This window comes from Zosterops lateralis, assembly GCF_965231275.1.
Source record: "Zosterops lateralis genome assembly, chromosome: 13".
In the NCBI taxonomy this organism is placed as follows: domain Eukaryota; kingdom Metazoa; phylum Chordata; class Aves; order Passeriformes; family Zosteropidae; genus Zosterops; species Zosterops lateralis.
In genome coordinates, this window is record NC_139773.1 from 5,174,384 (window position 1) to 5,202,201 (window position 27,818).

Consider the following 27,818-nt stretch of genomic DNA (forward strand, 5'->3'; position numbering starts at 1 on the left):
AGGGTGCCCAAGCTGAACTGCTCCAAATATCTGTAGCTTAGCATTTTAAAATATCCATGTTTTTTATCCTGCATTTTTGCACAGTGAATTAAGAGTCTGAAATTTGAACCTGCTAGCTTTACCAAGTCATTTTCTGCCTGCCATTTTAACTCCTGATTGACTCATGTTTAGTTCTTGCTTCATCTCTGTTGCACACCACTGTGTGTACAGTAAATTAGGCTCTGTGTTCCACTTCCAGCTGAAACCTAGTTCCAGATCATTTCACACAAACAACCAGAAAGTAGCTAGAAGTTATGTTTCAGGATCTGGAAAATAAATCTTATAGCAAATTGGCTTTAAAATGAAATGGCCACAAATCTAATAAAAAGGAATATTGCTATATCCTTTGCTAAGGTTTTGAATGGAAAAGGGAAATAAAAGCTAGAACTATGTGAATAACTTTTTTCCTCCTCCTTTGAAAAATTTAAAAAACCCATTGAACCGTGGAAGAATTTTGTAAACAAAAAAATCCACAGTAATTTCATTTTTAGTTGACCAAAATGTTTTACTTTTGGTATGGATTTTGTACCACTACTTAAATTCCTTTATCTTGGGTGACAGTTTTCAAGATAATGATGACGTTAATCTGAAATCAATTAATGAAACACACTAGCACAATATTTCTGAAATAAAAAAATCTAAACAATTTGCTGATTACTTGTCAGTGAAAAACTGTTCACCAAAAATTGTAGTTCCTGTAGTTCTTTCTAGCAAAGAAATACAATTTTTTTCAAATTCTTCATTAACATTTCTTGGCAGCTTTCTATCCATGAAGATTAAACGCTTGACATTTTTATTAAGCAATTAACTGGAGATCTGATCTTAGAAGGGAACAATTTCATTTCTGCTTTCAACTTCCACTAAACTCCCTGTGTTTATAACCACAAGGGAATTCTAAAGACAGCCAAGGGTAAGGACCATGAAAGTCTATCCTCCCCAGAGAAATCCTGGAATAGATTTTAGATCTATGCTGAAAATGTGACTGAGAATATGCCCTGTGACATTGCACTATGACCCAAAAAGTCTTGGGTGATTCCCTACAGCACGTTAAGTACAAGAAACATTTTCCAGGGTTATGCTGAGCTGCTTTCACTTCCTTGTACTTTTGTCCTCTGGAGCCATTTTGCAAACTGGTGGTAAAGTGATGTAGCCCTAAAAACCTTTTTGAGGTGTCTGTTTTGAGTTGTCCCTTCAAAGAGCACAAAGATGCACTAACGTGCCCCACACTGCCATGGCAAAGAAACAACCAAGCCAAGCTCATGCTAGAAAAACCAAGTATATTTTCCAAACATGTATTTTTATGATCTTCTCTGCACTGATATAATATAATTCCATAGATATATAGTTAATTTTGTTTGGTTTTCTTCTCTCTAGCTATGTTCACACTGTTGTGCTAGACAGTACTCCAAAACACAGGTAATCCTGCAGGACAATCGAGAAATTAAATTCTTTCCCATCAACTGAAGATCATTAAAATCCCTTTAGGATTTCCAGTTTGAAATCACATCTGTAGACCTGAGCACTGAGGTGCTACTTGTTTTACTGAACCCTTGTACTAAGATACATAATGCTTGTCAAAGCCAATATTCAGCTTTCTCCTGTGCCATTTGTCACTTCCTGGTTTCAGAAGAGTTCATGCTTTATCTCCTCCTTACACAACTCCTCCCTGTCTTGTGTGTTCCTTTCTCTTTTGAAACGACAAAAAATCAGCTGCACTAGGCCAGGGCTGTGTGAAGCTCTGAAGTCAATTATACACGACTACATCAAAACACAGCTGGGCTGGGTGGGGTTGTGTTAAATATGTTGAGGAGTTTTTTCGTGAAATACAACCAGAGACAAAATCACTAAGGTGAGTTTAGCATTCAAGATTCCTTCGTGTTACTATGGGGCCTAGATATATGGACACAAATCTTTGAAATCATCCTCTCTAGAAGTAACTGGAGTATTTAAAGCTACTCCAGCAAAGAAGCTGAATTAGCTGAGTAACACATTGAACCAACAACACTTCCATAACTTTCTGAATAATCAATTAACCATCCACTCATCACTTAAGTATGAATGTGTGCATCCGATGACTTGATTTGATGCATCAGAAGAATCCAGTGGAATAGAAAAGCCAGCAAAAAGGCAACTCTGACAGCGAAGGCTGAGAAAGCGGGGGCTGAGGGAACAGAGACATGTAATGTCTAAACCACTCCTATGGCTTAGGGATTCCTCATCACTCTTTCAAAGCAAGGGTCACAAATCATCTGCAATTACTAGCAAAATGATGGGAGTTCATTTAGTAAAAGGTGATGTGGACATCTTTGGTTTTGCTCCTCTCCCCAGCTTCCTGTCGCAAAATTTCTAAGAGCCACAACGAAGAAGGGAAGAATCAATGTTCTTGTTTGTATCTAAAGCACTGAAATTTAGCAAAACAGCCCCAAATCCTTAGTAGGGTGTTTCTGGGGGACTTAGGGTTGATTACATACAAACATGGTAACAGCAGATCCTCTTGGATGTAAACTTGCCCACTGATACTCTGGGTGTTCAGGTTAGACATGTTAGGTAAGGAGGAGATGCACACATGTTGTCTCCTCAGAGAAGTATAATGAGTATAAAGGATGCTCCCCACATCTCACAGGGCAAGTAGTTTTCTTTTGATGGCTAGAAAAAACTGCAGCAGCAACTGCATTGCTGCTGTATCTTCCAGGAGGCCTTGTCAAAGTCTATGTAAGGAGTTATTCTCTTGACCCTTTTCTGTCATGTTTGCTGTAGTTTTGCTATGTGACGGTACTGATAGCATGGGCTTTAATGCATTTTAATGCACTACCAGTAGAGAAATACATGTTAGTCTGTATAGCTGTGAGCAATCAAAACTCTAGCCATTTCATACAAAGGTAGGAATCCATCATCCAGAAAAATGGTAATTTATACAATTGTATGAGATGGGGTTTATAACACATACAATTTCAAAAACAAGGCATTAATCTCCTTAAAGTCCTATATGGATTTATCATTCTCACCTAATACTTTTTGTGGATGCTGTTTTAACTCTGAAGCCTGAAGTTCACTATTTCACTCTTTCTCAAAAGTTTTGACACATGACCAAAATGGAGACATCTCATCTAAGAAAAGGGAGACATCTGAGCCATTAGGATACCCATGAGGCTGGAAATGTACCCAACTAGCAGAGACAATTTCCATATCTAGGTGAGTGCAGACTGGGATGGACACTGTCTGCCCCACAGGAATAACTCCTATTGATTGGGTTTCCATTAAGTGCAATGTGTTTGTTTACATGGATTTTGGCCACATCCAATTATAAAAGGAGCATTTTTTTGCCTTCTTGCTGGAATATATGGGTAAATAAAGCTCTTATACTGAATATCAATGACAAGCCTAATTTAAAAAATGAAAGGCAACAGCCACAGTGACATTGAGTTTATCTTCTAAAATAATGCAAACTAAATGTTGGGCCTTTTATCAAAGTGAAGTACCAGCAATCACTGCATATAATTTCTGTTCACTAAGCCTAAAACTCTTACTGGGTGTCCTTATCTCTGAGGCATTAAATCCTAGACAAGTGCTCAGTAAAACAGCTGAAATCCACTAATTTAAAAGAGCAGAAACTTCTACTTGATTTTCTCTCTCCTGTCACTTGTTCCAAGAATGGAGATCAATAGCTGACCCTTTGACTTTGCACTTAAATGCCAGATAATTAAATTGTGTTATGCTGAAATGATGAAGTGATGAATTCTGGGGAGAGGAAGATGTATTTTAGCTATATGTCATTTGCAAACCACACTGAAGTATGACACTCAGCAAAGAAGGGAACTCTGAAGTTTAGTATAGTAGCCCTTTAATTATTGTATTTCTCTAAATTTTTCTACTAAACTCTATGAATGTAACAAAGAAGGATGATTATTTAGACATCTATAGTGATTAGAAAGTAAAAAGCCACTGAATGAGCCTCTGAACACATCTAGGTACTACTGAATGACAAAACTAAATGATGGTGATTTTTTTTTCCTTTTCCATTGGTCAATTACACTTTTAAATAAATATGCTTGAAAAGAATCCTGGGGTTGAAAATCCAAAAAATCTATGTGCTAATTAGCACATCTGACCTATTGCATCACCCCAGCAAAGGAATTTCAGCCTAGTATTCTTGCCTTGAGCCAAAAATTTGTTGTTTAAAGAACTTTCTTCATTCCTTTCATACAAAGATTGTGGCTTCAGCATCGGTCAGAAAAGTCTGGCCTCTTAAAACAGACTAACATTGATGAAGGTATGTGGGGTTTAGTTATTTTTCTGTCTTGTTGATGAGCCAGTTCAAACCTTTTAAAGTGACAAGGGACCAGAGGAGGGCTCTCCAAATGAAGGCAACAATAAGCACTGGTTTTATTGAATGAGTCCAGTTAAAAGTTGAAAGTATTAATGTGGCCCTTGATGAATCCATATGCTGGATGAGGCCTTGTTCAGTCACCTGAGGTCTCGTGTTACTCCTGTTGCAGCACACTAGCAGTGCTGATTTGTTGTCTGCTACGAGCTGATCTCAGCTGCACCACTCACCCTCTGTTAGAGCAAACAAGGTGATTAATGACAGCGTTATGCAGACAGCAACTGAAGCCAAGAAAACAAACTCCCCAGACTTGGTTCTTTCTCCTTCAGGAGTGAAAAATGTTCTTCTGATAGCAGAAACAACAGATCCAAATGTGTCTACAGGGAAGGTGTAGTTAAGGTACCAACAGAAGCACGAGGTTTCTATTACAGACTTCTTTCTGGAATCTTCCTGTGCTACCTCAGAATTGCTCAGCCTGTTATCCAGCCCACTCTTCAAACCCAGAACAGCTCCAGATCAGACATCTGACTGTTAGCAGCTCCAGGGACACTGCTTGGCATCCCAGCCTTCTTCAGCTCACTCTTTACAGTGGACAAAAATATTTCATTCTCGCTACAGGACACTTGTGCTTCTCCTTTCAATCTGGGAATTTCTCTTTGTGAACCCAGAATTAGGTGCTAACAGAGCTCACAAGCTCTCAAGCCATTCATTCTCAGTGGTTTGGTCATTGCATAGAGAAATTATATATGTAGCAGAATTAACCACTAGGTATTCATAGGTCAATGGCAGGAACCAAAAATGGCACACAGTGACTTCTTAATGTCACAACTTTTTTCACAAGATTCTTTTGCATATGTGTCTCCATGGATAAAACTTGAGCCTGAAGATGCAGTTATTGCAAGAATGCTTGAAATCAAACTGAAAGTTCATAAACCATTCCTGTCTGTACAATGACCACAGGAACAACCTCTGCAGTGGTTTAGACTGCTTTCAATGAAAATCTACCTCACAAATTTTCAGTTGTGGTGGCTTTCAAAACAATTTGCACGGTAATGTTCATGATTTCTGGTTAGACAATGGAAATGTTTTAAGTGGGAGAGCAATTAAATAGGCAATGACCAATTATATTAATCTGGTGTGAACTATGGGTGAATTCATGCTGAAATTGGGAAACTCTGGCTCCATGAGCTCTGCCCAGCAGTTGCATGAATAGCTGCAAAGAAGGAATCATATGACCTCATGAATCAGTCTTTTCTCTGTTGACATATCAATGACTTTTTTTATTATTCTATTCTACTAAAAACAGGATAATGCTTGTAAAAGCAAAGCTTATCAAATTAACAAAAGGTTGTCCTGCTATGCAAAATAACAGACTAAAGGATTATTCATCTAATCTGAGACCTCCACTTTATTTATCTGAGTTCTGGAAGACGTTGAATGTCATTTGCCTCCAACTGAAGTGCACATACTTTGGCATGAACAGACCTTGCGGGTAAGTTCTGACATTTCGTGTGCACAGCAGCTCCCAGGATTTGGGGACAGGATGAGATTTCATTTTGCTAGAAGCCAAGCAAACAGAAGTTAGTGAAGTTGTCTTTGGCTGTAATTGTGAAATGTCTCCTTGTGAACTTTTGAACTGTTCAATCAACAACATCAGAGAAACACAGCATGCCTGGAACATGGGGCTTCAGCATTTATAAGCACGGCTAAAGCTGTAAAGCTAAGTGAAAAATCTGATACTGAGAGTTTATTGCAACTGTATAGAAGAGAGAGGGAGTGGGATTTCCTGTTATTTTATTCTCATTCTGGGTAGATTGTTTGCCAAAGAGCAAGGTGGTGTTGAAGTAGTTTATGAGCAGCATCTGCCAATGGCCATATTGAGCATCCAGCTTCAGGGAACAGGCAGCTCTGGAAAGTAGTTTTATGGGCTGATAATCAAACACTAAATCTGTTGCTTGACACAAGGCAGCTACCATTCAAGGTATGCATAAAACTATTGCATACACACCAAAATCTTCTCCCCAGATTGTTAAACCACCTTCTCTGTTTAAACCAGGCTTCAGGCTTTTTGTACACAATAGGGGAATTAGATTCTATTGTAACAGTTGTATGTTCTAAACTGCCCAATTTTTAAAAGAGGTCAACATTTTAGAAAAGACAATTTTTAATTCATCATTCAACACTTGCAAGTCTCTATTATATGTCCTATTTTGTCAATATCTTCTCGGTTTATTTTGCATCCCCTTACCCTCTCCTTACTGATATGAAAAAGGAAAAAAGATCACCAGTTACCTGCTCCTTTCCAGTTTCGGCTTTTTTCAGTCTTTTCTATGTGTTAATACTTTAAACTACAAGTGTTTTAAGCACATCCAAGCCTCATTCTCATATCAAATCAGAAAATAAGTAGGAGAAGTTTGCAACACTTCTCTCATTAGCACCCGGGGTGTGACAGAGCCTGAGTGCAGCTCAGCTGCCATAACCCCCCTGTTTGCTGTTGGTTTTGAGGGCAGCTGGTGCAGGGTCTGAGGGAGTCGGCCCCACCAGCTGTGCCTGACGTGGGGTCACAGCGTAGGAGAGAGGCCATGGCCAGTGCTGGAATTGAATGAATGGGGCATTTGCTGGATGGTGGAGGATCCCAGTCACGAGCCAATGATCTGAGTATGACTCTGGATGTGAAACACAACTGAAAAGCTGAGATCTTATGTAGAGCACAGATATATTTCAAAGATAGCTTTGTCAAGGGTATCTTGAGATATATAACATACACAACTCAAAAATAGGTGTTTTCTATGGACTCACAGAGAGAAATCAAGTGGATTCCCTTTTTCATGACAAATACTACTTTCACTACTTTTCTATCTCAAAGCAGTACTGAAAGGAATATCTATGCTACTTTAAATTACTGAAATAAAGATATATACATCATGGCCCCTTTAGCAGCTCTGTCTTCCCTTGCCTGCTGCACCCCTGTTCTCACTGCTTGCCTTTACAGATCACTCTGTAAAGTGTTAGAACTCTGTTAAACCTAGTTAAACCTCACTGCAGAGTATGGTTTATACATACAAATCATGCCAGAAGGGCTGCCCAGCAGCCACCATTTCCTCTGTAAGTATTTAAAAACCTTATTGACATGTAAACCATTTCACCTTGTCAGAGATCAATGATTCTTTAGCAGATATTCTTAATTCTATGGTTCCATACATGTCAGGTAAAAATTCAGTAGCTGTAAATGTAGACAAGTTGTAGTTGAAAGATCCAAATTACTTCCCCAAACATAAATTCCTAGTGCCTCCAGCACATTTATTTCTGCTCTTTTACACTTGTATGATTAAGTGTGCAGGTCTATTCTCTAACAGACCTGCTCTTCTGGGTGAGGAGAGGAAACCCGCTGGCCTTTCTGGATTTTTGAGGTTGAGCACTTGTTCCCTGTGTTTGCAGGAAGTTAGCTGACCACACTTAATATGCCTGACACACTGGGGCTAATAAAGTACTCTACAGAGTACAGGATCTTCTTGTGGCCAAATTTTTTCAGAACATTCCTGGGATAGGGAAGTTCTGTGAAATATAATAGGAATTGCACCATTACTATGAAATTCTAAAAGATATCAGTGTCACGTAAGTCTGCAGGCTAGCTCCAAACCCCTATGCACAAGATATAATTTTTACTTTGAAAAAGATCACAAAAGTTCCCTGCTGTTCTTACTTCTATTTGGACTCTTGCTCAATCCAGTCCTTAATCTGAGAACCACAAAATGATTTGAACCTGATTTCCTGTCCATATTCCTAGCTCCTGAGCACAGCTCTGGCAACCATGGGTCTTGGGCTGAGATTCAGGAATCGCAATATGCAGAACTGCAAGGTTCATAAACTTGAGTAATAGGGAGGTTCTGTTACAACAGACAGACTGTGAATAAACCCAAAGAAAACAGGAATTGCAGCTTCATGAGTTGTGGTGTTGTATCCTGACTTAGCTTTGAGGGATTGAGATGATCCAATTATTGCTGTTGCATCTTGACAGTGCCAAATGGGACAGCTTATTATTCCTCCCAAAAGACGTGATCCACAAAGTACTTTGAATTTGATTTTCAGCCAGTTGGTTGGAACTTGGTTCTACTTTCTTTTTAAAATCAGTTTTTACAGCTCAGTTTTAAAATTTGTGAATAGACAAATAAGAGAAAAACTTAAGTCTTAGAAAAATGATTCATCATTACACTGCACAAACCCAGGTATGTGTTTAGCATTATTTTCAGAATAGAAATACCTCAGCACTCTAAAATTGTGTACACCATGCTGTCTGCATGCTCACTGAGGTGTGTTTTACAATCAGAAGAGTCATGCACAAGACTGACCTGGGAACTAAGGACTGTCTTTATATTTTAAAAAAATTAGATTTTTAAAAATCAAATCAAAAGGTGGTCTGATTTCCAAGTGAGAAACAGTTGTGCAGTGAAAGTTACTGTTGTTCTTACTGTGTTTGTCTGTGAAACCACAACAAATGTATTCAAATGCAAAATGTGCCAGCACAGTCACTTGTTCATGAAGGGGGTACCACAGACCTTATATTGCACAGATGAGAATGGTGCAGCCTCCTTAGAACTATTTGATTGAGGAAACAGTTATGTGATAATTTGGATTTCTTTGCAAATGAGACTGGAACTCAGTTCCTCTGCAGCATTCAGAGAAGAAAAACTATCAAGCACACCAATCACATCAGCTCCTCATCTTTCTGTAAGAAGCTCATCTAAATATCTAAGAAAGCAATTTGCATGCCAACACCAGAAAGGTGTAGCTTATACCGAATGAGTTTGAGTCTCTTGCAAACAACAGTGGCCATATCTAATTGACAGTGAATATGTATAAGTTTTCCAAGGATACTCTACACACTGAACCAGAGTTGGCTCTTGGAAAGAAGCTTTAAGCAAACATTTGCACAGAAGTTCAACAGAGGTATGGAATGTTTTTCCAAATGAATTAGTCTGTAATTCACCTGCAAATGCTAACCTTAGGAGCACAAACTGATGACATAACCTCAACCTTTTTCAAGAATTCATTACAAAAGCAAAGCACCAGCCAGATAACATTCTCTCAGAATGTTTTTGTAACTTATATTCTTTATGATAAAAAATAAATTTTAGGGTTTTTTCCCTAAAGACAAAAATTAATCTAGTGATTTGTACAATCAAGGGGGAGTAGTCTATTGCATGTAGAAATTAAATTATGTTCCTGTAAACAATCTGTAAGAACGGGATTCCTTTTTTCACTGAGAGGTTTGGTGTTAGACTGAGAGGAGGGAAGTACTCAAATCCTTATGAACACAAACATAGTGAAAGGGAAGAACTTGAATTTTTTTCATGTTACAGAGTCCTAAAACCTCAAAGAATTAACAGCAGCCTATTAAACAATCTCATTTGAAATTATAGGGAAGAGAAAAGCAAAAGACATAGGTTTAAAATAGTATATTATCACAGAGGTGGTTTTATTTTTCTAAGGTCAGTGATATTGTTTTCTCCAAAGGCTATACTGCTCATAAAAATCACACTCAAAAATGCAGAGAAAACAGACAAGTTCTACATGACTTTTCACCAGTAAGCAGTGTTAGCAAAAAGTATCTAAAACATGTAGCCCTTCACCATGTAGGCCCTTTCGGTATGAGTGGGGTGAGAGTTTATGGTTGGAGAGGAAAGCTGTATTTGCTTACTGGAAACATCAGCCAATTCCAAATACTGCAGTAGGGTAAGAATCAGAATCACAAAATGTTCTGTTCTTTTTGTTTTTGTTAATTTTTTTTTTAAAGGAACACCCCTTTGGGGACTGACAGAAACTTTTCTTAGAAGATCCTGGTGCTGAACATCTGTACTTTGACAAGCAGTGTTTAAAAGCTGTTTCTCATTACAGTTTTGTCTCTGCAGTATATAGTTGGAGCTTTTTAAATTATCACTTTAGTATAAGGTATCTGACAGTCATGTTTCTAAACACATTTCATCTGCACATGTCCCAGTTATAGAAGTCTGGGACAAGGTTCATGGTAAAACATTTGTGCCAGCTGTTGTACAATATTTGCTTACATCAGTGAGCACAGCAAAGATAACATTGTAATCTGCCCGACCACTTCATCCTCTGAAAGCTACCAATGACACTTATTAATTAAAATGGCTCCCCAGAAGCTAGAAGGCTAAATTCTCACTCCAAGCTCCAACAGATGCTGGCTTAAATCAAGTGTGATTTTGTCAGCGAGGTGGTGCCCTTAATGATATCCTGCCGACTGAAAGGAGATGCCAACACAACAAAACTCACTCAAGCTGAAGGAAAATGTGGAAAAATGGTGTAAATCTTTCAGCATGGTAATTACCTCGATCTCGTGTGATACCTGAACTCATTTGCTGATGACATGTTAAGAAAGCTGTGGAGGACCGGAATGAAGCATGAGTAACACCGTGTTCCCACAACTCTGGGCTGCTCTCCTCATAAGGTTACTGTTTCAGACCCCCCACAAACTCTGGCAGTCATTTGAAAACTTACCTTAGCGACAGCCTAAGGGATTCTGCAGCCCAGGTAAGAGCTGGAGGTTTTGGGCAGAGAGAGAATTCTCCCTCCATGTTCCACTCTTTGAGCAATGCTGAGTTAATCTACCAAGTTGCAACAGCCCCATTCCCCTTTCAAAGCCTCAGCAGCGCATGGAGGAGCAGCAAAATCAGAGTTGGGGTTCACTAAAAGTTATATTTAACTGTGCAAACTCACTTTCATGTGTATTATCAATGAAATGCTATAGATATGCATATTATATTTGCAGGTGGTGAGTTAGGAAGAGGCTTCTTTCCAAATGAAATACAAGATTTTGTGCTTAAAAAACCCCATGTATGTTAGTTTATTAGGGACACTGAGAGTTGTTTTTTTAAGACAAGGGGTAGGTGATTAGCTAGAGATGGTCTTACCTCATATCATACAACCTGAAGTAAAACTGATTCTATTAAATTCACACCTAGCATCTACTAAAATTAGTAATCAGTAATTACAATTTCTTTGACCAAATTCTACATCTTCTCTGTCATTAAAAAAAAAAAAAAAGGGGGGGGGGGCGCTTTTTCATATATTTCTTGTAGGTCTGTTTAGGCTAGTAATATTATGTGGGAATACCTATAAATTCCAAAGCATTTGCTTTTCTGGTTGCTCATATATTTGCTAATACATTTCTATTTAAGCTAGAATTTGGTTCCAAATTTTGCCAGTCTGAGAAATTCTTAAATGCTAATGAGTAGAATTCAGTAGTTTTCAGTGATGAAAGCTGGGGGAAATAGAAGGTGTAAATACGGTACATCTTTGCACAAAGGAGAAAAATGTATCAATGAGAATCCTGTCTGAAAGTAATCCTTTGGGATATCTATGAAACTCAGTTTTGTTTTGGCCATGTTAGGAGAATTTAGAAGACATATTTACAAATACATTCTGGATTTATTACACAGTAAGACTAAACATTCTATTGGCACTGCTGCACTGCTTGTATAGACATACATACAGCAAATGGAAGTTTCCACTGACTTTGAGGGGCTTTCAGCACTCTATGTAGAGTTTCACATGCATAAAAAAGCTGCATACAATTCACATAGGGCTTGGAAAATACATCAATCACCAGAGCAATCAAAAACTGCCACGGCCCTCATGTATTAATGCTCGTCTGCAGTCCTTCTGCTGGCATTTAAAAGAGATTGCAAATTAAAATTCAGTAAGTCTCTACACATAAATAACAAAAATTAGTCCATGGTTCTGTGAGGTGTTAGCAGCATCTCTGTTCTATTTGTTATAGCAGAATAAGGCCTAAACTACTAGATTAAGAACATAGGAAAGCACTATATTTAACTGGGATGATTGCAAGAATGTAAAATAATCTCTAAAGCTCCAGTCTAGTATGTAAATTTGTACCAACGTAATTTAATTTATTTACCCCAAAACTGCGAAATAAATATTTTCCTGATCTATTAAGAAACAGCTCATCTTTTCACAAAAAAATTTGCAGGAAACATCTGAAAATGTACTAATCCTTCTCAGCTGGCTCCATTCTGAGTTCCTCTAGTGGAAATACTGACAGCTGTTTACTTTATAAAGCTCAATACATCCCCTCTGGCTGCTGTACCTCACCTGATCTTACTCTGGACCAGTTAGCATTTCTGTTGCTCCCCTTTACCAGCTTTAAAAGCTGCTGTTGAAGGCAGGGAGGACGTAACCAGCATGCCCATTCTGCCTGGGGATTTGTTGTCAAGGGATATTCTAGCTGGCTGCCAGATGAAGATGGAAAGATGTGAAACCTGCAGCAGCAACACTGTTCTTTCATATGGTTTTTTCAAGGTACTCTATTCCAAAAACTCATATAATTTATAACAAAATAATAGAGAATGGTCTGGTAGAAATATAGTGTGCAATAAATCTAAGATAGCTTATTGATCCATTGACTGCAACATCAGCAGCTACCCAGTCACCAGTATTTTGCCTGTATTTCCTGAAAGCACTCCAAAAAGACTGTAAGTGATTACAGCAAATCTTTTCCTTGCACTAGAGGTCATTTCAGGATATGCTTACTTTAATACCATTTGACTTGTGCCAAGTTCCTGGTTAGTAAATGCTTTTTATGTTAAGGCTGCAAAAAAGCTTCTGAGGTCGTTTTTCTACAAGTAACCACAACGGTGTCACTCTGAACTTTTAAAAAATTTTCTTTTATATTAAGTGGAGGCCCTGTAAGATCTGCTGAATCTGCAAGACCTGAAAAATACAGGATATGTGTGTCTGACTTCAGTGCCTGCACTTAAATAACCCACATTGTCTAGCTATTGTTAAACTGAACACAGCAAGATAATGATCTCACTGCCCATGCAAATCTACCTCATAAAAGCCAAGTGGGTAACAAAGGGAAAAAAGTATACCTATAGAAATTCTAGAGAAAGGACCCTTCAAAAGTTGTCCTGCATTTGAACAGCAGAGTATTTTTTTGGCTCTGTCAGCACCGACTTCCAGACAGCTGATCCAAGATTGGAAGGGGGTGGGGGGAAGTTGGAACGTGCTTAACTTAAAAAACAGAACTAGAAACCACATGTCCAATATAAACAAGTTCCAGGTTTCTGCTCTTGGACGTGCCACAACCATGTTCAGCCAGACAATAACACAATGGAACAGTTGTGTTTTAAATGGTTAAAGGTGCCTTCTTTTCAGATGGAATCCAATTGTGAGTTTGTTTCATAAGGAATTTAGGAATTTAGCAAAAGGTTTGTTTATGCAAAACTTCGGTCATATACACTTCCCAGTGTCTTGCAGAGAAATGCTACTGCAGAAAAGTCTTCTGCAGATCATTCTGAGCACTCTTGTCCATAGGGCTGTGATTAATTTCTAAGACAAACACAGCAATCAATTGCAACTGTCCATTCATTAAAAACATTGCTTGCCAGTTAACTCCCGACTATTTGTAAGCCTAGGTCATGTCACTGAGAAGAAAAGTGCTACTACCAGTGTCTAGGATGAGGAAAACAACTGGAGGGTCATCCATCCTCACTACTTCCAATAGTAATAGGTTTTATTACACTGGACCTAAGTCCCACTTCCATGCTAAAAGAAAAATGGTTTGTGGAAAGAGAAGTCTGTGATGTTTCTGATTTTTCAGAAAATAGACAAATAGTTGTAACAATGACAAGTACAGTTTTACATTAAGAGCTTTTTAGCTACAATACCTAAATTCTGTTGTTACCAGAAATTTAATTTCTGGTCTTCTGCACGATTGATATCTCCACAAAGACTGGGGAAAAAGAAGGGGAAAAGGAAATAAAGGGAAGCCTTTCACAGAGAAACCTGTACAACCCTGAGGAGAGGTAGTTCCCCCTAATAGCTAATATTAATCAAGTCTGTGCTAAATACAGATGTCATCCATAGATTTTTCCATGCAACTAATTTAGCCCTAACTCTTTTGCAGGTGAATTAACTGAATCTTATTATTCAGTCTTGAAGCAGTCACGTAAAAGGAGTGAGTAGGAGTAGTTCTATTTTTCTTCCTGACTTCAGCTCCTTTTGAAACATGCTTTAAAATTTGCTTACTCTTTAAGGTTTATGTCCTGTGTTTATTTCAAAGACTTTAACATTAACAAACTTAGAGCACATATATTTTTTGTTATCTTCAATGAACACAGATTGTTTGATCCAGATTTAAAATCAATACTTTTAAATAAGAACTTAAGCTTTGAGAATTGCATTGTAGAGTGAGGACTCAGGCAGGGCTTTGAGGGAAGTTGTTCTATGTTTTCTACTGACTTTTGTTAACGTGTTGAAATTTTCTTAGTGGAAGTAAGAAGGGAGTTGAAGAGCTGTTTCAGAGGAAACACAAACAATGCTTTGAAAATCTGTATTGTCTTTAAAAATATACGCTTATTAAAAGAGTTAAGATTATCAGTTTTCCGAAGTAGAAGGCTTCTGAAGTTCTCAACACTGAGAGAGAAGGATTAAAGCTCGAAAGACGACTTCTTTTGTGAGGCTGGTATTTGAATCTGTCCAGAAGGCACCATTTGGGCCCATCTCAGAAAAAAAACCTTAGAGAAAATGTTTTGATGCACTCAGCAAAGTAAGGAAATTGAAGGCACTTAAGGGACACAGCAGCCTAGAGGCACCTTCAGCTTTTGGATAATCTGGGTGTATGATAATGAGACTGAAGGAAGCGTCCAGGGCCTGAGAGTTGTTCTTAACTTTTAACACAAGAAATCAAACCCGGAGGCCCAACATGCAGAGAGACAAATTCATTTAGTCTGTCCTTTCACCTTTGGGAATTCTACGCTGGGGAAAGGCCTTTTCAATTTCTGCAGCTGTCTGCAGTCCTGCTTTGCACTGCTCTTGAGTGGCACAGAAGGCCCAACACTGGGTTTCTTTCCTTGTAATCTTTTCCTGCAAAGTCAAGGGTCTTCACCAACCCTGCCCACCTGCTACCCACACACATACATGCCTTCAAGAGTCACTGTGTGCCTAGAGACAGCTAGGAAGCTAAAAGGAACCTCAGCCAGGTCTAGTCCATGGGGTTTTCTTTAACTAACTATGTTTCCGGTAATTGCCAGGCGCTAAAATGGAAGACAAAGTTTATTTCTACGATAGAAAAACATGCTTCTTACATTGGTTAATTGATTTCTACACACATGGATAATATCTTGATTTAGAACTTAAGGGAAGCTGTGCTTTACTGTTGTGTTTTGAATCAACATAGTGTGAGCAAATCATACTTACTAGGACTGAAAGTGAAATCCAAATCCCTATTTAAAACGGATATAAGGCCTCCTTACCAGCCTGAACACAGGCCATATACTACTCTTATTTGTCCAGCTTAATTGTTATGCTCTTGTCATACCTGTCACAGTGAGTTTTGATTGCTTTATTATCAGATTGTTTTCAAATACCAATTACATTATTAAATTCTCCATCTTTACATATACCAGCTACAAGTTCATCAGAGAAATTTTGCTTAGGGAAACAATATATAACAATTGATGGGTAAAAAAAGGGTACATAAACTAAAAAAACCCTTTTTTCATACAGGTTCATTAGTGTTTCCTCAAATATATGACTATAGAGATTTAACGTAAAGAAATGGAAATGAGTTGGTCTTTTCTACCTATTTCAATTCAGCTAATGAACAAAGGTTAGACTGAAAAAACAACAGATGTCAAAATATATCTTCCACAACTGCAAGGCTAAGCAGGCAGAACAGATAGCTGCCCAAGCTCACTCTGCCAGCTAGAGATCGACAAAGGTCTTGACCACTTTCTCCTGGATGATTCCTAACCTGACATGTATGAGCAAGGATTATATAATTAGGCCTTTTCTTCTTCCTGTGCTTCAACAGCCACCATAGAAATGGTTTAGCAACAGTGCAGAGGGGCTACTGCTAAGCCACACGGCCCCTAAGTTGGTTTTGCTGCAAGACTGAGACTCCAGGCTGAGACTGGTGCCCACTTCTCCTTAGCTGCTGCTAATTTGTGCAGACTCATTTAATTCTGATGACTGACTGAAAAGCTGTTTCTATTTATCATGTGCTGCTTAGTGCTTAGAACTAATAAGTTTAGAAGGACAGTTCAATGGAGTTAAATAAAGGTTCATTTTGTGCTTTTTCTGCATTCATGATGGTGATGGTGTGCTAATGGACATGGCTAAAATCTTGAGAGGTCACAATGATTTGGTGGAGAGCTGCAATACACAGGATTCTTGTGATCCCTGACCAAAATCCCATCAGTTTTTCTCTACATATAACTATTTAATAAAATGCAATGAGCTGGGACTCTCTACAGCCTCTCAGAACACAGTGGTCCTGGACAAGGCTCTATAAGATTGTAGCCTGCAGATTGCTGTTAGGGTCTGTACTGTCTCCCTTCTATCACTGGTGCATCAAGAGACTAACTGGTTTCCAGTTACTCCAGAAGATGTCCAAACCTTTGTGCTGAAAACCTGCTTAGATGAAGGGGAACTCCGTAATGCAAATTATTTATTTATATATTTATTGTGTATGTATGTATTGTTTATATATTTTATATTATTTGTTTATGTTAATTAATTTATTTATATTCTTTATTAATTTTTGCAAGTCCTTTGTGTTTAGGAATTTTCTCAATGGAGAGGATTTTTAAAATCCATGCATCAGTGAAAACTTTTGTATCAGTGGGGTCAGTATAGCTGAGAACAAATGGGGGTGCTGCCTCTGTAGACCACAACAGAGCTTTAGAGATCCACAGGAGCCTTGGTGGAAAAGTATTTGGACTTGACAACTACCCACTGACTACTAAATATAACCTTCTGGTAAACATTAAAACTTCAAGAGCTTTGTGGCTGATGATCATGTTGAACTCCAGGACATTCAGTGAGAGACTAGAGTGGAAAACATAAACATGAAAAGAAACATAGGGGGATGGGAACTTTGAAAGCTGGTGGAGAGAACAGAGTAGATTTTGGTGAAAAAAATTTTCTTTTGCCGGGTTCAAGGGTTTTCAGTGTAATAAAGGTGAGGTATTCATAAGGCTGAGACAGGTTAACCAGTAGTGTACCAAAAAAGCACACAAGAAACTGTGGATTGTCCCAGCACATTTTGTCCTAATAGGAGTACTAAAAACCACTGTACACTGAAGTAAAGGACAAAAAGCAGATGCTCTTGGCATTTCCATCCTGGTTTTTCTGCTTTAAATAGGAGAATTAGCATCCTCTGCACTATGGTTTTTACTTTATGTATTTAAGCTCTGATACCTGGCTATAACTATCAGAAGGATTTCACACAGAGCACCAAACAGCTGGAAAATAGTACCAGCTCTCAGTCCCTATCAATGTGGGCTGGAATTGATGCAATAGAACTTGGAAGGCTCTGTATCTCTTGGACATAAGCTCAAGGATCTGGTCTATCCTTCCTCGAACCATGCCTTTACTTTCTCAGCACAGTAGCAGACAAGGGCAAGCAAGTTTCTAAAGCAGACAATAAACTGTTCTTTTCAAGTATCTCTTGCGTGATCATCAGTTATCTTGTAGCCTGCAGTGCTGTTCTCAGCCTTCAGGTCACCCCTAAATACCAGCTCATCTGGTCATACAGCACACGGAAGAAGTTTTGCTCCACAGCAGAAGTTTTGACTGTTGTTAGCAAATAGGTTTGGGATTTATTTGGACAGCTGTTTAAAGCAGCTTCCATGTGTACCTGGGGTACTTCCACTACTGCTCTGTGAGGTGGATAGCCATCACCCTACCTATCTGACAGCTGGGCAGACTGATGTGTTACTTAACTAGTTTAGGAAGACTAGAAAGCAGAGGAGACCCAAAGTTCTCTTTCCAAAGCAGTAAAACATCATTATGTGTTTTGTAAAAAAAAAAAAAAAAAAAAAAAAAAAACAAAAACAAAAACAAACAAACAAAAAAAACCCAGTCCTGGAAGTGACCACTTTTTCTGTTAGCTTAACTCTTATTGCCTTACAAACTTTTTTCAAGGCTGTCACAATTTTTTTTGAAGCTAGAAAAAAAAAAAAATCAAACACCTTAGAAAACATTCTGCAAGGAGAGTAAGAGGCATTTAGGCCTGTTCAAAACTCAATCCAAACAGAGACAGACCTGTTGCCAGTGAGGAGGGAAACTTGGCAGCTTTGCTTAAAGCTTCCCACACAGACACTGGAGACGAAAGAAAACAAAGAAGCTGTAGTCCCCGAGGGTCCTGCCACTCCCTGGGCAAAAACAGTCCCTTCCCTGCTTTTCCTTTAGCTCTCAGACACACACACACGTGCTCTCTCAGTGCCATGAGCTACAGCACTTACCAATTGAGCCCTACAGTCCTGGAAAAAATACAGGAAACGAAGAGTTAAAAAAAAATATAGAAAAGGGAAAAGAGAAAAAAAGAGAACTTGGAGGCGAGCCAGCGTCCCCGAATGACTCCGCTCCGCCGGCAGCCTGGAGCGACACTCCCCGCCGGCCCTGCCCGCCCTCCTCTCCCCGCAGGGCGGGCATGCCGAGCCCTCCTCTCTTTATCGGGGGCTGGAGTTCCCCTTCTTGGTCTCTGGTTGGTTTGGGAACCTAGAAATGTTGCTAAATTTATCTTTCGCTTTCAGGACAATGGCAAATGCCAGCAATAAGAATGCAAAAGAACTGAAAATTAACGGAGACAATTCCCCGCAAGCCAAGTGGAAACACCTTTTCTGTATAACTCCCAAGGCGGCAAAAAGCAGTTACACGGTGCAAAGCAGGACAGGCTGCCTGGGGTGCCAGGAACACGCTGTTCCTTTGGCTCTGTGCCACAGGGAATTGTCCATCCATATGTTCAAATTTGATGGGGCTTTCTTCTCTCTTAGAGAGAGCAAAGCATACCGTCAAATTAGAATGGCTCTTATTTATCTCAGGAAGGCAACAGGAAAAGCTGAAGGCACACTGAAAGTAGGGCCAGCATGGGTGAGGCTGACACCTCAGAGCTAAAACTGCTCAGGAGTTATGTCATGCTTAGTTCTGAGGATTTCTTTCTTACTGCTTTTTAAGAGGACTGACCATACATCTTAGTAAACTAATTTGCCATCTGAAATTACTCCATGGAATATCCTGCTCTAGTCGGTGTGGTGCTTCGACACATGTGCTATGACTGGTGCCTTTGGCAGAGATCGGTCTCCTCAAATTTTGGTGTCCCCCGTCTGACTGGAAGCCATCCTGTTTCCCAGCACCAGGCAGAGGCGTGAGGTGTGGCAAGTCATGGGGCCCATTTCAAGATGGCCCTCCTATACTTTGAGTGCAACTTTCTCAACGCTTGCAGACTTCCACTTTTTCTGTGGGTGTGTCTCATAAATTACAGCAGCAACAAGAAAGTGCTCAGCCTTCACCGAGAAATAAGCACTCAACACTGATGAGTACAAGTTACTGGTTGCATTCAAATATCTTTTTCTTTTGAATTCGGTTTTACCCAGCTGCCAAAAGCGTTTTAGCCACTGCCCATATCCCCCTCTCTCCTCACTCATGGTGTCTCCTTGTGACTCGTGTTCAGCCTCTCATCTACCTTCTGCTTACTCTAGCTTTCACAAAGTGTCTGCTAAAGAAAGAAACAGACACACAGCCACGTAGGTGCCTCTAGAACATTTAATTTTAAATTATCAAGAATATTGATACTTGCATGGGAAGTGATAAGCTGGTATAAAGAGAGGGACTGGAGCACGGAGTAGGAAAAACGGGGAGGTAAGAAGTACTGGAAAGGGAAGTAGAAGACACACAGAACAAAAAGGCCAGCAGCTAAAAATTACAGCTTGGTACAATCCACACAGATGACCCGCATGCCATTCCCTGTGACAATAATAAAAAAGGGCAACATTACTTTGAATCTATGCCCAGTAATGGTTTATTCCCAGAGGGGGTTTTTTTGTTGTTGTTTGGTTTTCCCGAGCTTGAGTTCCGAGAGGTGAAACCATAACAGTGGCCAAATAGAAGTTTGTTTGGTTTTGTTTTTCATTTTAATTACCAAGCTGTAACAAATAAATCTCTGGCTGGATTGTAACTAACCTGTATGGGTCCTTAGATGAGCTTTAAGATGGGAAGATTTGCCATAAACTTTTTCACACCCCACATAGTGGCATTTGTGCTTTTTCTGGGGTGATCCAGGGTCAGTCCAGCTTCTTATGCGTTTGTTCTTTTGTCTGGGGCTTGGCTCAGTTACTGCAGCCAGGCTACTAGGTGTGGCTGCTCTTTCTCCTCCACGCTTACCAGCTGAAGACAGACTTTCTTCCCCAAACTCCTTAGGAGCAATAGAAATGTGTATTTGTTCTGTTAAATCAAGCGTCTCTGTTTTTTCCGTCCTTAGAGCAGGTGAGTTTGGGACATGCTGGTTCAGATCTGCTAAAATGCTAGCTACCACAAGTAATGATGATCCATTGTCTTTCCCGGTTTCTCTGACTTCCCGTCTATCTTCTCCATTGGATGAAGGAAGTATTGCTGCATCAGGTTGGGGATCAGGCTCCCCTTTGGGACTATGGATAACAGCACGACTTGACATAGAAACAAGGCACTCTGCTGCAAAATGATCCACATATGCTGCTGTTGCCATTTTTCATAAGTTTAAAAAGAAATCCAAACAGACGAAGACAAAAAAAAAAAAAAGAAAAAAAAAAAAAGAAAAAAACAAACCCAACACGACAGCGCTCTTTCCCTTTTTAAAAAGATTACACAAGCAGACTTTTCCCTCCCTTATTTCTTAGGATCGGTTTGTAGGAGTAAAGGCTGATTTAGCAGCCATCAAACCCACACTTTGTTCGTGACGATCACACCCAGCTTGTCACTAAATCGAAAAAGCGTTGGCGGTCCAATGGAAGAGAAAAAGAACAGCAGATAGATCCTGGCACCGGCAGCTTGTTGCTCGCAGTAGGGATTAACGCCGTTTTCTCAAGAAGGCAGCGGGCTGGCGATGCGGTGTCGCAGCCCTCCCATCGCGCAGTGACAGCGGACCCGGCGCTCCCCGTTATCGCTGCCCGGAGCCGCCCGGACCCCGCGGGGCGTGGCCTGGGGGAACATCTGGGCGTGACGTCAGCGCGGGGCCGCGGCCCGCGCCAGCAGGTGGGCGGCGCGCGCGGGGGGCAGCGCCCGCCCGGCCCGGCCCGGCCCGGAGGAGGCGCGCGATTGGCTGGCGGCGCGCGTGCGGCCGGCACCCTCCGCCCCCGCCGCGGCCGCAGCGCGCAGGGCGGCGCGCGCGGACCCCTCCGCCGGGCCCGGGCACGGCCGCGGAGCTCCCGCGCCTTTGGCTCCCTCCCCCGCACCCTCTGACGGGCGGGAGCCGGGCCAGAGCGGCCCTGCCGGAGCTGCGCGGCGAGGAACCATTTAACAGGCGCTCAGCTTTACGAGATTCAAGCGTCGCGAATTTGGAACTGATATAAGCGATAGGAGGCTGCACGGTTTGGTCCGCAGCTGGGCAGATGGAGCTCGGGGTGTGGATTTTAATGGGTTGTGACAGGTTTAACCGACTGCCAGGGAACACAGTTGAAATCACCTTCCTGTCAAAACTATAGCACTCCACGGCCTCTGAATTATTGAAAAGTACAAATGCAAATAACTTGGGTTTCATTAATATTCTCGGCTTGTAAAAGATACAGCTCAGCCAGTTTTATAGAGATTAATGCCTGAATCAACGAGAGAGTTGTAGGCATAACTTACCGAGCAGGAGTAAAGCAATGCATCTGAATGGAGGTCTGAAAGCACTTGTGATACCTATTACCTTTTGCTGGAACTCGTTTCTCCAGATTAATTCCTATGAAATTCATGCTAAGGAGCAAAGAGTTTTTTTCTCTGAGACAGAGATGATCAGAGGAGGGTTGCTTTGGAAGCGCTTCTTTCTGGAGGAAAAGTTTTGTGGAGCTTGAGGGGGCGTGAGAGGAAGTGAACATCTGTTCCAAAACCAAAATACTTTTGGTGTTAGGTTGAGCAAAAAGTTGGTTTCATACATGTGAAAATACCACATCCAGGAGTAAAGTCTGCTTGTGCTACCACTGTGCTTTGTGAAGAAAAATGGGATTTATGCTCACATGCAGCACTGCCCCTCAGGAGTAACCTGTTCCTGCCCCAGTGCCCCAGGTCTGCTCAGAACAGGGTAGCCCGTGGTGCTGTCTCTAGCAAAGAGAGAAATAAGGCACAGCCAGTGCCGGAGGATGTGGTTTTATGCTGAATCGAGACAGAACATTGTGATGCAGACATACCGTACTATACCATTTGTTCTGCTGAGCAGATCTACAGGAAATGTTAACACATTTCCAAATAAAAGGTTGAGTTTGAGACTTACCCATTAGATGAAAAGGGAATTCTGTGGAAAACGTCTTTATAAGAAATATTAGTTGTGCTCAAGCTCATCCTCCTCCTTGAGAGAGAACTGCTTTAGTAAACCTACCTGGCAGTTCTTTACTAGTAGATTCAGAGAAGAAAACCCTGCAGTTCTTTCAGCTTGAGAAGAAATGGGCCGTTTTCAGGGAAACGAGGAAAGGGCAATATTTAGCCACAAGTTCCCAGCCTTAACTCCGGGATCAAGGACAGTTATCAGAAAATGTACAGTAAAAGGGAGACCCGGACTATCCTGGTTGCCAACCACCAGCAGGCTTTGCCTCAACACTGATGGGTGTTGCAGAGGCTCCCTGGTATTCTCTGTGCCCTCAGCCCACGGCAACCTCCTCAGCGCTGCTGGGGCCGCTCTCCTCCCGCCTCTCCTCGACGCGCTCTCACCCCGTCCCGCTCTGTTCTGGCCGTGCTCTTTCCCACTGAGTAGCAGTGGCTTTCCCGGAGTCAGAGGGGCCGCTGTGGCCAGTCCCCGGCCGGGGCAGAGGTGCCGGCAGAGCCCACGGGGAGCCCGGCAGAGCCCACGGGGAGCCCGGCAGAGCCCACAGGAGCCCGGCAGAGCCCACAGGGAGCCCGGCAGACCCACAGGAGCCCTGCAGAGCCCGCAGGGAGCCCTGCAGAGCCCACAGGAGCCCGGCAGAGCCCACAGGGAGCCCGGCACATCCCGGGAATTCCCGCGCTCAGCCTGCCCGGCGTGAGGGGAGAGCCCCTCGGGAGAGACAAGAACTGTGATTGGCTATCCTGGCCCCCTCGGGATGGGCCAGCCAATGGGGAAGGCCCTTACATGCCGTGCGAGGCGTCCCTCAGGCAGGTGCCGGCGTGGACAGTGCGCACGGTGGAGTCCGTGTCGCCGGAGGTTTCTGTGGGGACACTCTGCTGCTACTGCTCATGTTTTGTGTTCATGGCGTGAGCGGGCAGGACACGGCTCACCACATTCATGGCGTGAGCGGGCAGGACACGGCTCACCACGTTCCTGGCATCTCTGGCCAGCGGAGAGCGGTGCAGCGTCGTGTGCAGGGCCGGGCCCGGTGGCAGAGGCGGCTGTCAGGGGGTGATGGCCGGTACAGCTGATGGCCGGGAGAGGGGTGGAATTTCTTTTTCCAATGATCTGTTGCGTTAAAGCCTTGTCTTTAACCAAGAGTTAAACTGCAGTTGTGTAGGAGTCCCTTTCATGTAAAGCCAGTGGCTGTAACCAGGCTCCCCATGGTCCCTGGCCTCTCCCGTCGTTCTGCCGCTGTGCGCTGGGAGCTTGTGTTAGTACCGGGAATGTGGCACAGGGGGGTCCAGGGCGGGGAGCCCTGGGGACGAGCTTTGCTTGGATGAGAACTTGCACCTGCCTTGGTTGGACGAGCCCTATGAGCTTCATTCTTCATCTAGGAAAGACCAATGTTATGAAGGTTACTTATAATAGAAAGGCTTTTATATGTGAAATAAAAGTTAATGATATTTGGCAGATGATTATGTAGTCCAGTTAGGGTTCATGTATTACTCTCTTTTAAATCATAACTATGAACAAAAATGTGCTTTTGACTTTCTAATAGCTCATTAAAGGAAAAAAAAAATTGTCATGTCTCACATAGTTAGTATGAAAGTCACTGTTGCTTCGTGTTCAAGAACAGGGTGTGAGGTAAGTGCATTTGTCACATGGACATAATTCCAGCTGCCCAGTGGGACCAGCTTTGGCTGCAGTGCAGGACTGCAGATCTCAAATGCAGCTGTCTGAACTAAGAGTAGTAAATAACCTCCCTGCAAGTCACGGGGGTAGGGAGTCAGTCTGCTTTTCAAGGAATTTCAGTCATTACATTAGATCCCTAGAACAAAAACAATTTATGGAAAGTCACTAGACAGAATATTGTGCCCATTTATCTTTCTTATAACGATATATATTTACCTGCCTATTAGTTCATTGTTAATTACTGCATGTTATTTTTTCTGATAAACTGGAAAAGTGAATTTCTATAAGTTCAGTAAATCTCAAAAAAAGTTCAGTAAATCTCAAATTCACCTCGGCTGAACAACATATACCTGACTTGCTCTCACCAAAGGATGTGCATTTTGCAACTGAGATTACAAAAAAAAAAAAAAAAAAAAAAAAAAAAAAAAAAAAAAAAAAAAGTAATAAAAATAGATCCTACCTCCTTATTTAATTTTCTTTATTTGATTATATTGTTGATGTGTTCTTACCTGCAGGCATTTGTTCCCCAGACTGAGGGGAGAATTTTTCCCTCTGTTATGGCACTATTTTTCTATCCACTCAAGAAATACAGCCTGTTTTTTTGGCAGAGGTTTTTAGTATTTATTGTTTTCATATTACACCACTTAGAGTTTTGTTTAGCTGCAAGTACATAGAAGCAGAATAATTTTACATGGAATCCACCTTGTTTTGCCTTTCCCAAAATAGCTCATTGTTTTAATTTACAGGAATAAGAAACTCTAAAATGCTTTGTGAAATGAAAATAGTTTTATGGACTCGGGTAACAGGAACTTTAAACAGAATAGAACAAAGTCCTTCTACAAATACCAGACTGATGGCATGGCCAAAATAAATAAATAATTGAGCTCTAGCAATGCTTTTTATAACTGGTGTTAAAACTGTTATTCCAATTAAAAGTTTGCTGTAAACCAAATAATAGTGGAAGACTCCAACATGCAAAATTGGGCAATCTGAAGGAAGAATTTTATGAGTGGGAGATATGAGGAATTTTATCTGAGAGAAGTTAGCTTACTATTCTGAAGAACATTATAAGATCAGAACATGCATTTTATAGTAGCAGCACTTTTCCTGTATGAGTTTGCTGAGTAATTTTATTCTCTTTTCATAACTTCTGCTTTAGGTCCAGTGAGTGAGGTACAAAAAGTGTAAGCCACAGGAGTTCTGTGGACTTCAGGGAAGTAACATTATTTTGTATCATCTCAGGAAGCACTTTATGAGAACAGGAAAAGGAAAAGGCCACATAGCCACTCTCCCTGTTTCAGTTCCTACAAAGCATCTGTAAAATGAAAAGATGTAGTTTCATGTAGTTTCATTTTATTTTGTCTATGTAAATAGTTCCTTTTCCAATAAAACAGAAGAAACAAAGTAAAAAGGAAACAGAGAACATGGCAGATGTCTCTGCCTGCTCTTGCAGTACTTGTAGCCACAATCCTACACTTCGAGAGAATCTGTCAGTCTGTGCTGATGCTTTCTGTGGTTCTTCCTTAGTGCTTTCATGGTTTGAGGGAGGGCTCTGGAAAGAAAAGGGAATAAAAGTGGACAGAATTATATGGCCTGCAACTCTCTCAAAGATAAGCTTGCCTAACACTGTCTCTTTTGTTGGTATCAGGTTAATAATAATGCAGAAGTGCAGAAGATAAGAAGAGGGGGAGGCAATGAACAGGTTCCTGCCAGAAGTGAGCCACACTCTAACCTGAATGTTCTGCACAGTGTTGTTTTTACCAGGTGTCCTGGTGTCTTAATAAAAGGGTGAGTATCAGATGTTTAGCCTGATCTTCAGAATCCCTTTAGCTCATTTTAATTTGGACAAATCACTGTGTTACATCAAGTAATTGCCTGAATTCATATCAACATCACTAATAAGTTTCCAGTTGCTAAAGACTTGGTAAAGAAAAATAAAAATGTTTTCGTGGCTTGTATTTGGCAGTACTTTTGCAAAAGATGGAGGCAAGGCTTGAATATTAAAAAAGTCAGGAAGCCATTTTTACCTGTGAGTCAGCAGTCTGCAACTCTTGACATTTCAGAAACACAGCAAGAAGCTTTGGAGGGCAGAGAAAGCACTGTAAGCTCTAGTGACAGCAGTGTGCTCTGTCACTGAACTCCCTGGACTGGCTGTGACAGGAATCCACACTGCCAGAATATTGCCCATTGTGCTATTGATTGCAGCTAATGATTGCACACAAAATGGGAGAAGATATTGGCATGGCAGTGATAAAAGTAGAACTAGGAAAATTAACTCTGAACGAAAAAGAAAATATTACATTTAAGAGGCATTTTGATACTTTCAGAAGATGGGACAGAAAAGAGATTGTGTTCTCTGGTGTGTACTACATCAGTTTGTGCTATTGTTTGTTCTGTGGAAAAGAGAGTTTAACATAAATGTAGACACATTCTTGCATTGAGCAGTGATTTAAAGGGTTTTTTTTTTTTTTTTTCAGCTGCTAATTTCTGTAGTAGGAGACTGAAGTGCCCACTATGGCAATGTAAGGGCAGGGAAATGGAGAGTCCCAACTGGGCTCCCTCCCACTGGTCTGAGAGAATTGGCATTTACTGGCTAATGATGAATCTTTGTGGAAAATGGTGAAAGCTGAGAAACAAAAGGGAGCACATTTGTTGTTCAGTGCTTAGTCCTTTTCTGTCATGAAGCATGAAATGATAGTTTAGATCTTAGAAGTAAACAGCAGTGATGTTGTATGCAAACTGAATCGATTTTAATGGATTTCTTGAGAGGACACAATGACACCATCCACAGAATCATCAAAGCCAATGTGTGTGCAAATAATGCTTGTGAATTTCTAAATGGCAACACTGATGGGGGGCTGTGGGGTGCCTTACATGTTTACAAGGTTCTGTGGCTTCTGGGCATTACCCCTTCCATAGTGGAAAGCCCAGAGGCAGAAGTCAAGCGCTCCTTTGTGACCAGCAAACTGAAATTTTGTAACCTGGAATTCAGTTTCTGCCTCAGCTGTCAGACATTGCATTGATTCCAGCAGATCACAGGAGATACCTGCAGTTGCTATGCTTATGGCATTCTTTCTTACAGACAGCCTCTGAGACAGCTGTGATCAAAGAAATATCATGTATGAGGCTGTAAAAGACTATTTCTCTAGTTTCTTTCAGCCATGAAGCAGGAAGTGAGGACTTCAAGGTGCTAGTGCTGTTTCTTGCAATAATGAAGAGCTGGTCATTATCCAAAGCTGCACAGTGATCAACATCACTGTATACACCAAGCAGGCTGTTCCATGGTGTGCCTGACCTCTGCAGCTGGGGCACAGGAGTGTCTTGGTTCAATTCCAGATCCAGATCTGTTTTTCTGCTCTGGTCAGACCTCTGAAGTAGTGACCCACAAGTAAACATGCAGGATTTTTCCTGTAAATTTCCTTTTTTATCATCCTTTTACCTTTCTAATTTCTATAAGGTTGC

At 41.0% G+C, this 27,818-nt stretch overlaps 1 protein-coding gene across 1 annotated transcript in view; it reads right to left on the reverse strand.

Moving 5' to 3' along the window:
* KLF13 (KLF transcription factor 13) overlaps positions 1–21,473 on the reverse strand; it is a 33,663-nt gene extending 12,190 nt beyond the window's left edge. Inside the window, exon 1 of the mRNA XM_083871065.1 lies at positions 20,372–21,473. Within this exon, the coding sequence (XP_083727191.1) occupies positions 20,372–20,912 (541 nt within the window). The 5' untranslated portion in view covers positions 20,913–21,473. The remainder of the gene's footprint in view (positions 1–20,371) is intronic.
* Positions 21,474–27,818: the final 6,345 nt, after the last annotated feature.